The sequence below is a fragment of the Mustela nivalis genome (genome assembly GCF_964662115.1).
Source record: "Mustela nivalis genome assembly, chromosome: 1".
Taxonomy (NCBI): Eukaryota; Metazoa; Chordata; class Mammalia; order Carnivora; family Mustelidae; genus Mustela; species Mustela nivalis.
In genome coordinates this window covers 163,146,509-163,159,214 of record NC_139020.1, presented here as the reverse complement: position 1 = coordinate 163,159,214, position 12,706 = coordinate 163,146,509, and the positions used below count along the sequence as shown (strand labels likewise).

Genomic DNA, 12,706 nt, shown 5'->3' with positions numbered 1-12,706 from the left:
AGGTATGGTTGGGGTGGCCAGATCATGTTGGGTGTCATAAGGACTTTGACTTAGATTCTCAGTGAAAATGGGGAACCACTAAAGACTTCTGGGCAGAGGAGAGATCTGATCTGATTTATATTTTAAAAGGATCCCTCTAGCTGATATTTTATAAACAGCCCTCAGGGGTGAGGGTTGTGGCAGGGAGACCAGTGAAGAAGCATCATCCAGACAAGTTTTATAACACTAGTGATGGTGGCTCAGACCTCTGAGAGAGGTGAGAGTAGAGGAAGTAGTAAGGAGTGGTAGATTCTGGGTATTGTTTGAAGGATAAGATTGCTAGACAGATGGTGTATGTGGTGTGAAGAAAGGAAGCAGGGGTGACTGCAAAGATTCTGATCTGAGCTACTGAAAAGTTTGGAGTGGCTTTCTACTAAGACGGGAAAGGCTGCAGATAATATAGTGGAAGATCAGGAGTTCAGTTTTGGACATGCTGAATTTGAGAAACGTTGATGCTATAGAAGAGAGGGGAAGGACTTGTCAGAACAGAATCATTGAGTGGGCAAGAGGAGATGGGATCTAGGACCTAGATGGGGCATGGTGGAAGGTAGAGGATGTCACATAGGAGCTGGCAGAATGAGGCATATTATATTAGGAGTCTAACGGGAAGTCTCTTCCATTTTTTCAGTGAAATAGGAATCTACATGACCTCAGAGTGAGGATGGGGAGGGAGGTGTCAGAGAGTTGAGAAGAAAGGAAAGAATGGAAAGTTGCCACTTAGGAGAATGGCTGAGTGGATGTACAGTGAAATCCCAAGCAACATGAAGGGCCCACTTGAAGCTGATCATCAATAGAAAGTGAGAGCAGTTGGTGTGATTATGTTTTTTCCCCCCACTACTTTGGGCTGCATAGATGCAGGGTTGAAGAGAATTGGGTTTAACCAAATTGGTAGGTTTACAAGCACCTCTGAAGAGGAAATAAGAGGGCAAGGGAGTGGAGGATGTATGCAAAGGAGTGATTATATACATTGACTTTAAACTGCTGGCTGTGTAAGCTGTGTAATGGCTGGGGGGGAAGATTAGAGGACCACAGGGGGTGGGGCAGTGGAGAGGTTCTAGGTCCTGGTAGATTTGAAGGGCGACTGGCTATGGTGAGGTGACAAAGAGGAGAGGTGGTAGTCAGAGAATGGATGCTTGAAATCAATACTGAGAATTAAAAATAAATCTCTGCTATTCTTTGTGTGGGGTTACTGAGAAGAACATGGGCTTTGGCATGAGATGGCTCCAAGTTCCAATCCTAAGGTAGTTATTGAGTCTCTCTGAGTCTCAGTTTCCTTATATGTCAAATGGATATAGGATGAGAGGTAGCATTCTGTGACCACTGCTGAGAAGGCCCAGAATCAGAATGTTACAGTGCTTGAATGAACCTTGGAAATCATTCAGGTTCCAGGTTTTTAACTTCTTTTAGATGATGAACCTCTTCGAGAATCTAATGAAAGCTGGAAACCACTTTGTAGAAAAGTGCACATTCTTCATGTATACACACAATTTTGTAAGTATAGCTTTAATTGGATCTAGCCCAGTGTCTTCATTTTAGTCCTACGTAAAGACCTGGAGAAGTGACTTGCTAAGATCATGCAGCAAGTTAGTGGCCAGAACACTTCCTTCTTGCCTCATAGTCAGCTCTGCTGTGTCATAGTAGCCATGGGTTGTTTTGTTTTCTGTTTTTTATGTGCATGTTTGAGTTCAAATTCAGAGTAATACTGTAGGGAGGCCTTTGGTGCCTCTGGAGTTTATAAACCTAGGGGTTCTTTGGCTTACTATGCTATTAAGTCCCTTGAGGGTGTCAGAGTGTGGCCTATGATTAGTGGCAATTGTCAGCACTTTGCAGAGTCCTGACACACACATCATCATATTTGACCTTCCCAACAACTCTTTCAACCAGGCAGGGAGGGATTCTCAGCTCCTGCATAGATGAGAAGACAGACTTGGAGAAATTACAGGTGAGGGTGACAAAGCCAGACCTGCCCCAGGTCTTCCGACTACAGAGCCCTCATTCCTTCTAATAGATCATGCTGCTTCTCCAGGACATTACATCATGGTTCAGAAGTCTTTTAATTCCTCTAAACTAGTCTTTTCCTCCTGGCTCTAGCAATGGAAATACTCTGAATTATGGTATTGCTCTTAAAGCTTGCTTGTTTCCAGTGTCTCACCTAGTTTAATTAATATTTAATGAACAATCATGATACAAAGGTATGAAAGAACTAGTTTTTGGTTCAAGAAAAATAAGACAATATGAAGAAATAATTGTAATAATAAGAGCTAATTTTTTAAAAAGATTTTATTTATTTGTCAGAGAGAGAGCAAGCACACAAGCAGGGGGCAGTGACAAGCAGAGGGAGAAGCAGGCTCCCTGATAAGCAAGGACCCTGTTTCAGGATACAATCCCAGGACCTTGGGATCATGACCTGAGCCAAAGGCAGACACTTAACTGACTCAGCCACCCAGGAGTCCCTATTTTTTTTTTTTTTAGTACTGATTCTATTCTAGACACTGTCCAAAATACTTTAATCCCCTTTAATCTTCACAACAACTATGAGGTAAATACTGTTTCATCTGTTTTTTAAATGAGGAAATGAAGCATAAGATGTTCAGAAACTTGTTCTGGGTCCTGCAGCTGGTACTATCACTAGGAATTCCAACTCAGACTCTGAGGCCATAGCCCACACTCTTCATTACCTGCTGTCTGCCATTGTGGAGGGAGGAGTGACAGAAATAATAACAAATAAAAGCAGCTTCTGTGTATTTAATAGATGCAGCAATGTCCTATGACTCACCCAAATATCTGCTATTCCAGCCATCATGAAAGGTGTTTTACAAATATTATCTTAGTTGTCCCCTATACAGAGCCTTTGAGGAAGATGTTATTATTCCTTTATGTTTCAGATGTAGAAGCTCAGAAAACAGTGACTTGCCCAAGGTCAACTTCCACTGGCCTTAAGAACAAAGTCTAAAATTCCTTAACAAGGTTTATAAAATCTGGCCCATGGTTACTTCTCAGAGGTCATCTCTCAGCAGAGTAAGTGAAGGCTCCCTGTTGTTTGCTGCCATGATACCCCGCTCCACTTCTAAGCACTTGTAAACATGCAACAATGTCATTAAGAAGTAACTACTTGGGATGTGTGGGTGGCTCAGTGCGTTAAACCACTGCCTTCGGCTCAGGTCATAATCCCAGGGTCCTGGGATTGAGTGCCGCATCCGGCTCCTTGCTTGACGGGAAGCCTGCTTCTCTCTCTGCCTCTGCCTGCTTGTGCGCTTGTGCTCTCTCTCTCTCTTTTTCTCTCTCTCTCTCTGTGTCTCTCTGACAAATAAAAATCTTTAAAAAAAAAAAAGTAGTAATTACTTGTTAGATGTTATATGTTGTGTCTCTCTAGTCCCATTCTTTCATAAAGCCCAACTAGTATGGAAATGAAAATCTCATTTGTTGCTCTTGCTTAAATCCTTTCTTTGGGATAAAGAGCAAGTTCTTGACTATGACCCCGAAGCTCCTAGAGATCTATCCTCCACCCACCTCCCCCCTGCCCTTGGTATTCCATGCTGGTGCCTGTCAGCCCCTCAGACATAACAGGCTTTTCCTTCCTCAGGGCCTTTGTGTATCTTTTCTGTCCTTGCGAATGGGTCTTTAGCTTCTCTTTGTACCTGGCTAAGCTTTGCTTATCCTTTAGGTCTCAACTGAAGGTTCTCCTCCTGAGAATCCTTTACCTCATCTAAATTAGGTCCCCCAGTTATTCTGTTTCCTAGGACTCACTTCTAATCACATTATATTTGTGTTGGATTAATTTCATTTAATGCCTTCTTTTACTAACAGTCTAAACTCTATGAAGGTAGGGATCATGTGTGTTTTAATCACTGCTTAATCCTTAGCATAGAACATGATACCTAGCATGTGGTAGGCCCTCAATACATCATTGTTTACTCAGTGCCGGACAAAGCAAAATTTGAATCTAAACCTCCTGACTGCCATCCAGTACTAATAAGAAAAAGAAGTAGAGAAACAGTGGACAGTTATTAGTTACCTCAAAGAGCTAGTTTTCTAAGAAATACTCCTTGGGAAATGCTGGTTTAAAATGAATGTGACAGTTTTCTTTTTAAAATACTTTTAGGCAAACGCTTTGCTTCTGGATCAGCTGATAAAAGCGTTATTATCTGGACCTCAAAATTGGAAGGCATTCTGAAGTACACGTAAGTAACCATTTAGATGTACAGTATTATTGGTTTGACTCATACTGAGCTACTCCAGCAAAAGCCCCTTTAGGAATAACTTTTTTCTCTGCAATTGAACTTGAAGGAGTATATGGTGGGTATAGGAAAGTTGGGTAATGAATACATGAATGAAAATTTCTTGAGCATGTCTAGCCTGGCCAACATTCTTGAGCATGTCTAGCCTGGCTAGGTGTTTTCATATAGCTCAGTTGAGTTAATCTGACACCATAGATTCCACCCCACCCAAACCAGTCCCTTTTTAATGTCCCCATTTTGGGGATTGGCCTCGCATCCACCCAGTTTTAACAGCCAGAAACCCAGGGTCACTGTGCTCCAAGATTCCTCTCTGTAAGGGCTCTGCTCATGTTCTTTCCTGTTCCTTCGCCAAGTTAACCCCTATTTGCTCTGCAGATTTCAGATTCAGATGTTGCTTCTTCTGGGAAGCTGTTCCTGGTCCTCTAGACTCAGTCAGATCTTCTTCCTGGCGTTTCTCCCAGTTGTAGTTTTACAGTTTTTCTGGTGATTGAGATATCTCCCATCAGCCTATAAACTCCCGAAAGCAAACATTGCATTTGTTTTTTGCTCACCCTTGTGTTCCTGGTGCCTAGTACAATGCTTGGCCCATAACTGGTACTTAGAAAATGATTTTTTTTCTTTTTAATTGTGGTAAAATACATATAACAAATTTATCATCTTAACCATCTTTTAAGTATACAGTTCAGTAGTGTTAAGTACATTCATATTGTTGTACAAAACCTCCATAACTCTTTTCGTCTTACAAAACTAAAATTCCATACCCAATCAATGACAACTATTCCCTGGGCCCTTGGCCCCTGGCAGTCACTATTTTACTTTCTGTCTCTATGAATTTGACTTCTCTGGGCATTTTATATAAGTGAATCTTGCAGTATTTGTCCTTTCATGACTAATTTATTTCACTTAGCATAATGTCATCTCGGTTCATCCATTTTATAGCATATGTCTGTATTCCCTTCCTTTTTGTTTTTTGTTTTTTTTAAGATTTGCTTAATTATTTTAGAGAGAGAGTTGGGGAGAGGTGCAGAGGGAAAGAACCTCAAGTAGACTCCCTGCTGAGCATGAAGCCTAATGCGGGGCTCAATCCCAGGACCCCAAGATCATGACCTGAGCCAAAATAAAGAGTTAGCCACTTAGCCAACTGAGCCATCCAGACACCCTAGAATTCTCTTTCTTTTTATGGCTGAGTTATATTCTAGTATATGTATGTAGCACATTTTGTTTTTCCACTTTTCCATCCTTGATGGACATTGAGTTGCTTCCAGTTCTTGGCTATTTTGATTGCTGTTATGAATGTGGGTATACAGATCAACAGCTTTGAGTGAGTGAATAAATGAATGAGTGATGAATGAGGTTATAAGTGAAGTGTTACCCAGAAGTGAAGTAATAAAACAGAGGCTGAGATGCCATGTGTGTACATGACTCACACATCTTTCATTGCTGTCTCAGGATTTGCCACGTTCCCAGATCTTGACCTATAATATCTTCATTGCACCTCCATCCTGTATTTCCAGGCCTCCACAAAGCAATAAATAACAGCCATCACCTATGCACCTGGTGCTAGACTACGTGCTTTACTTCATTATCTTATCAGTTTACAAATGGGAGGAAGCTACCATGCTGGTCTTGGAGGAGGTAGCATTTAGACTAGGCCAGTTTTGTGGGTAAGGTCTAAGAGATGAAATGGTGAGGAGCAATCCACGGCAGGAGAATTCATCCTTGTGCCTTTTGTTGGTCACTTGCATAAGAGCTTGTGTGTGGTGTGTAGTCAGACTGTGGGCTTATCATAAAATCTTCAGTTGTAGCCACTGAAACATTTGTGGTTTGCTGCATAATAATCTATAGTTGTTTACTTCTTAGACACAATGATTCTATCCAGTGTGTCTCCTACAATCCTGTTACCCACCAACTGGCATCTTGTTCCTCCAGTGACTTTGGTAAGTTCTGCTTCCCAGTGTCTTATCCTGGAATTACCTGAAAATCTGGGCAAAAAAATCCTGAAACCCATCTAAAATGTGGTTGTTTCATCCTAAGAGAGTTAATGCTACTTCCCTCCCCTCAATGGCTAAGAGGAGGCTAACAGTTATTCTTTAAATTGTGTGGAAACCAAGAGAGTGAATGGTAACAAAAGTCTGGTAAGCAACTGGGCGACAGCAGGAAGGGCCCCAGGGAGGGAGATGGTAAGAAGGGTTGGAGAGCACAGGCATAACTTGGTGTTGCCATCTCTGGGAAGCCTTCCTGTCTCATCTGGCATGAGTAGGTCATTATCCCTGCACCTCTGTGTTCCCAAACATCCATCATCCATGTGTGTGGGAAATTCTTTACTGTTTCAACTGTGCTTCTTGTGTAGCCACCATTACCTTTTCCGTGGCTATAGCTGTCCTTTCTGAGGGACTGGATGCCCAGAGGAGCTCACTGTGGCCCCGTTTATGGCATTGGCAATGGTGCTGGCACAGAGGAGAGGCCAGTGAAATGTCCATTGAGGCAGGGAGGGAAGGAGCAGAGGCATGCAGGTTATCTCTGTTTTTTTTTTTTTTTTTTTTTAAGATTTTATTTATTTATTTGACAGAGAGAAATCACAAGTAGGTAGAGAGGCAGGCAGAGAGAGAGAGGAGGAAGCAGGCTCCCTGCCAAGCAGAGAGCCCGATGCGGGACTCGATCCCAGGACCCTGAGATCATGACCTGAGCCGAAGGCAGCGGCTTAACCACTGAGCCACCCAGGCGCCCCAGGTTATCTCTGTTTAAGGTCAATTCTGGTTTTCAGCTCATCTGTTCTTCCTTGCTGAGTACAACAGAACAGGCATTATTGAGGAATGAGAGACCCATGTAATCCCTCTCAGTGTTTCACTGTTCTTATCTCAGACGAACACATTCCTACCCTGTCTATCTCATTGACAGAGTTCTGAGGTTCAAAAGAGAGAATATAATGGAAAGCACATTGTATAAATGGAAAGGGACTGTCATTCATTAAAAATTTTAGCATTTTCTACATGTAAGGCACTGGTCTGTGTGCTTACTTTTATAATTAAAAAGACAAAATAGAATCCCTGTCTTCAAAGAGCTTGCGGTTTGGGGCTGGTGGGGAAGTAGAATTTGTAAAAATGTAACATTAATAATAATAATAATATTTGTTGAATATTTGAGATATACTAGGCACTCTGCTGAGAGTTAAAATGAATTCCTATTTGAGCTCTATGATCACCCATGAGGTCAGGTATTATTCTCATTTTCACACCACTGATAAAAAAGAACTGGAGCTTAGAGTGGTTTGGTGACTCACTTGAAGTTGCCCAGCCGATAAGTGGTGGACTTAGACTTAGGCCATGGACTTAGGCCATGGGCTTTCATCTAGAGTATGATCTGGCAAACAGTGCTATGGGAGACACAGAAGGGAGAGGTTTCCTCTGCTGGAGGCTCCAGACAGGCTCAGTGGAGCATAGATAAGATATGCACAGGTTGAAATATTTGGGGGAGGCATTCTGGACCAGGGGGAGGGAGAAACAAATAGCTTGCTTGATGTTGCAGTTTGCTACGTGAATACATTATTGCCCTAGATTTACCTTCTTGATCATACTTCATGGCTCAGGCAAAGAGAGGAATTTGCTCATGTTGCCTAGACATATACCTGTTGCAGAGCAGTGAGCCACTAGCAGGAGGGAGCCAGCCAAAAGTGGCCAGTGCACCTTGGACAAGCAGGATCATGTGCTGTGGATGAGGCCTGGAAGAGGAAACTGATTTTGAGGAAGCATTGTTCATTAATTCAAATGCTAAGTTGTACGCTAGTTGCAGTGTAATAGTTACGAACTGTGAAGTTGCCATTTCTTTGAGTTAAAGCTCTGAAAAGTTGGCTAGAAATTCACCAATATACCCTCCTTTTTTTTTTTTTTTTGTTTTGTTTTTTGTTTTTAAATAATTATAGATTCTTTGTCAGTTTCAAAGATAGTAGGGAGAAGTCTACCAGGAAATGGGGCCTGGCACAATGTGTATATATAGTTCTGTCCTTTCATCACCTGGTTAGATTACCATTGCCACAAAGACATTCCTTTGTTGTCATTCTTCTCCTATTCCTCCCTAACTGGCACCTGGTAACCATTAAGCTGGTCTCAATCTTTATAGAATTTTGCCATTTTGAGAATGTTATAAAATGGAATCATGCAGTACTTGACTTTATGAGATTGGCTTTTTTCACTTTAACGTAAAGCCCTGGAGGTGTATCAATAGCTTGTTCCTTTTTTATTGCTGAGTAATACTCCATCAAATCTCTCTTCTTTAAATTATTTTATGTTGAAGGTTTGTGGTCTCCTGAACAGAAGTCTGTCACCAAGCACAAATCCAATAGCAAGATCACCTGCTGCAGGTGAGTTAAAGGCAGCTCCGAAGGTAGGTTTCACATTCCCTTTTCCCAAACAGACTCTCAAACTCCAGTTAATTTACACAGTGGAAAAGGTCTGTGTGACCTAGGTGGTTTGGGCCTCTGTATTTTCTCTTTTCTTTCATGGTCCTCTTGATGGGAAGGACCCGTGCCTCTAGTCATCAAGCAAAAGAGCACAGCAACTTGCCTTCCTGCAGCTCTCTAGCAACAAGCCTCCTCATCCAGAAGCTGTGCTCAGTGGAGGTTTTCTGGAAGAGCACAGCTGTCCTCTTGTCCAGGTAGCACCTATGCTAGAGAAAGCACAGGCTTTGATACTAGACCTGGATTTGAGTCCAGATTTAGTCACTAATAGGCTCTGTGACCTTAGGAGGTTCTTCATTTGACAAATGGGGATAACTGACTTGATAGGGCTGCTGTGAAATGCACACAAACTAAGGAGTATAAAATAAGCAGCACAGGGCCTGACATACAGTAGAGATTATAAATGATAGCTATTCTGGCTGTGCAACTTCTGAGGGTAGCCTTTCTCTCATTCATCATCTGTTAAGCACCCACCTATCTATTCGAGAGGCTAGGCATACACCAAGATATAGATTCTGTTTTTAGCATTCTTGAAGGGGGAGGAGATTGAAATGGTGAGTGGGGAATGGTGGCTGGCCCAGTGATGGGGGTACAAGCTAAGAGCTGTCATGGAGGTAACTGCAGAAAGCTGTGGGAGCTCAGAAAACGGTGCTACTGCCTTCACATCTCACTGTTGATTCTAAAAATAAATGGGGTTTGAAGTTTGGTCCCCTGATTTTTACATCAGAACCAGGATGAGCCCTGTTGTTGCTGCCTCCTCAGACTGTATTTCAACCAAGGCATCATCCTCATTAGTTTTATCTTCTGTGTATTCCTTTCTGTCTTCCCATGCCCTTCGTTGGTTGTATGAACAGCTGGACAAATGATGGTCAGTACCTGGCTCTCGGGATGTTCAATGGGATCATCAGCATACGGAATAAAAATGGCGAGGAGAAAGTGAAGATCGAGCGGCCAGGGGGCTCTCTCTCCCCCATATGGTCCATCTGTTGGAACCCTTCAAGGTGATCTTATAGCTATTCTCCTTCTAGAACAAATACTATTAAGAAAAAGGGCTTTTCTCCCCAGGCTGGGTTCCTTATTTTTTCTTAAGGTCTCCATCCATTCAAAACCTTCTCACTCCATTTGACCAATCTGTTTTGGAAGCCATTCCACTTGAATGGAATTTTTTAAGAGCCCATTTTGAGTTTTGGAATGAATCCCAGAGATTTTAGCAAAGCAGAATAATTATGTAGACCAGCCTAACGTGTGTGTATATATGTGTGTATGTTTGTGTGTATGCATGCTACAGAAAGCCCATTTCTTTTTTTCTTTTTTTTTTTTTAAAGCTTTTATTCATTTATTTGACAGAGAGATTACAAGTAGGCAGAGAGGCAGGCAGAGAGAGAGGGGGAAGCAGGCTCGCCACCGAGCAGAGAGCCCAATGTGGGGTCCGATCTCAGGACCCTGAAATCATGACTTGAATTGAAGGCAGAGGCTTAACCCACTGAGCCACCCAGGTGCCCCAGAAAGCCCATTTCTTTATGAATTAATAACTCACCTCTTTGCTCTGGCTTCATTTTGGTCTTTTCCCCTTTTAATTTCTTCCCTCCAAATCTGGGCAGAACATGTGCCCACTGAATAATAAATAGCTATTTCATGAACCTTTTTTTGCTGCCCCCTGCCAAAAAAACAAAAATTAAGTCTAGAAATGCCCCCAAAGCTTGTAGCTCCACAAATGATTGGCATCTACATTCTCAAACCTTATACACATTTTCCTTCTTCTGCCTATGTGACTTTAAAGGTAGACTAATAGCTTTAAGTGCTCTTTGTATAATCCTCTAATATTAAATTCCCAGTATCCCTCAAAGAATCTTCTGAAGGTAAAGGACTTAATTGTTTACCAGCCCAATGTCATTTTATAGGTGGTACCTACTTGATTTAGAAGGTTGTTTGATTCCATTGCCTTTCTCATACCAGATTATTATGCTTCTTCCTGAATAATTGTGTCCAGCCCAGGGCTGCACCATGCATGTCTAATGCCTTCAAAGGCCATTAGCCTACCCCAGAGTTCCTGCTGTTTGATTTTGTGGCCACAGATGACTTTGTGGCTTCAGGGTACCATTTTTAATTCATGAGAAGCAGGATGCCCAGTATACCTGGTTGCTGTCCTCTTCCGGGCAGGGTTCAGGGGCTCCTTGACAGGTTTTGAAATTATAGCTTTAGTGTAGTTCTAGGCAATGTGATTGTGAACAACCACTTACTGTCTACAGCCGATGGGAGAGTTTCTGGATGAACAGAGAAAGCGAGGATGCCGAGGAAGTCAATGTCAACAGATATTTTCAGGAAATCCCTTCCACTCTGAAGTCAGCAGTGTACAGTAGTCAGGGTAGTGAGGCAGAGGAGGAAGAACCAGAGGAAGAGGACGACAGTCCCAGGGACGACAACTCGTGAGTGTGTCCTGAAGAATGAGATCCCTCTTTGGAGGGGTCCAGGCCCCAGTGAAGACCTGCCAGGCCAGACACTGTTCTGAAGCTCCATTCTAAGTTGGGTTGGGGGAATTGTTGGTGAAAGGTCCTCCAACAAGAGGGAGCACACCCGTATAGCTTGTGTTACAAAATTATTCTTTGGGAAACTTAAGAACTACTGAAAAATCTAAAGGAGAACAACTTTTCTATAAATCCCTACCCTGTGAGGGAACCATTGTTAGTATTTTAGTGTATTTTCCCTCAGTCTTTTAGTGTGTCCATATGATTAAGTCATATCTAACCTTTTCTTCTACTTGACCATCATCAAGTGAACTCTTTCTGGTAACATTAATGGTCCTTTTAAAAACAGATTTTTAATACCTGCATAGGATATGCTGTGTAGAAACACCATAGTTCATTGAACACTTCCTCTATTACTGGACATTTTTCCTAGCCTATTCCCCTGTACCCTACCTTGCATTTGATAGGACATATATCAAAGAGGAAGCCCTTGCTTTACCCACAATCCTTACACCCAATTCCTGGCTGTCTAGGCATTCTTTCTGCTTTTCAACTGAGTTTACCTATAAGGAAAACATTGGCAGCCTGGAGTGGGGAGACCTGGGGGAGCCAGGATGTTATGACTGGGCAAAAATGATCTAGCTTGGGACTTTCCAAACTGCTTTATGGTACCTGGAGTTCCTTAGAAGAAATAGGTGGAGGTGGAGGACAAGGAAAGGAGGAAAGGGTGGGCTTCAGATCCCTATCTCTGCTTCAACCAGAACAGCCCCTTTTATTGCTTGACATGAGTTTTTGTTTTGGTGAAGAGTCCCACTGCCAGGAATAAAAAAGAGAAAAGGGAAAAGGCAGATCGAAAACCACCAGTCCAGCTCATGATATAGTTTCCATAAGAAGGCTCACCATGGGCTGGGTTCCTAGATTGTATTTGGACCTCGGTGTATGATTTCATACAGAGTTCCTCTACAGGTCTTTTCCTGTTAAGATCCCTCTCCATCTTTGTCTTTTTTCCTTAGTTGTGAATTAGTGCCTATATTTGCCAATATGATGGCTGGGTTTGCAGATGAGGCTGCACCATTCCTTGCCTGCATATTTAATGGTGCTTCCAGATGACTGCAGGCCCTGGGCTTAAAAAGCTTGAATAAACAAACAGAGAGGAGGCAACATTAGGTAGAGTAAGAGCAGCTCTCAAGAGCTGGGAATATCTCTTTATTGAACTAGATTCCCAAGTAGCTTGATCTCCAGCCTTAGCTGAAGAGATTTCTCCTGTGTGCTGGTCCTACAGCCCTAGTCCCAAGGCACTGAGTGTGATACTCAGTTTCAAAGACAATTGTTGATCTTCAGAGAACCCACTATATTTTATTAGATCCAGTCAGAAACCATTTCACTTGTTCGAGAACCCCAACTATGAGAGAACATAGCTTTATGTATTAATTTTTCTCTTCAGAAAGAGCAAGCCAGCTTCCCCTTTGTCCATTAAAAAAATCAGACAGCCCATGCCTTTCCACTGCAAT

At 42.3% G+C, this 12,706-nt stretch overlaps 1 protein-coding gene across 7 annotated transcripts in view; it reads left to right on the top strand.

The window, feature by feature from the left end:
• The window catches only part of IFT122 (intraflagellar transport 122), a 70,992-nt gene that overhangs the window by 9,555 nt on the left and 48,731 nt on the right, over nucleotides 1-12,706 (top strand). For 3 of the 7 annotated variants that reach the window (XM_082748402.1, XM_082748399.1, XM_082748400.1), the window contains exons 4-8: nucleotides 4,142-4,220; nucleotides 6,138-6,214; nucleotides 8,568-8,634; nucleotides 9,585-9,731; nucleotides 10,980-11,156. In XM_082748402.1, the coding sequence (XP_082604528.1) occupies nucleotides 4,142-4,220; nucleotides 6,138-6,214; nucleotides 8,568-8,634; nucleotides 9,585-9,731; nucleotides 10,980-11,156 (547 nt within the window). Of the gene's footprint in view, nucleotides 1-2,924; nucleotides 3,058-4,141; nucleotides 4,221-6,137; nucleotides 6,215-8,567; nucleotides 8,635-9,584; nucleotides 9,732-10,979; nucleotides 11,157-12,706 lie in introns of those variants that run through there. The other 4 variants (XM_082748401.1, XM_082748404.1, XM_082748403.1 and 1 more) reach the window with 2 other exon arrangements.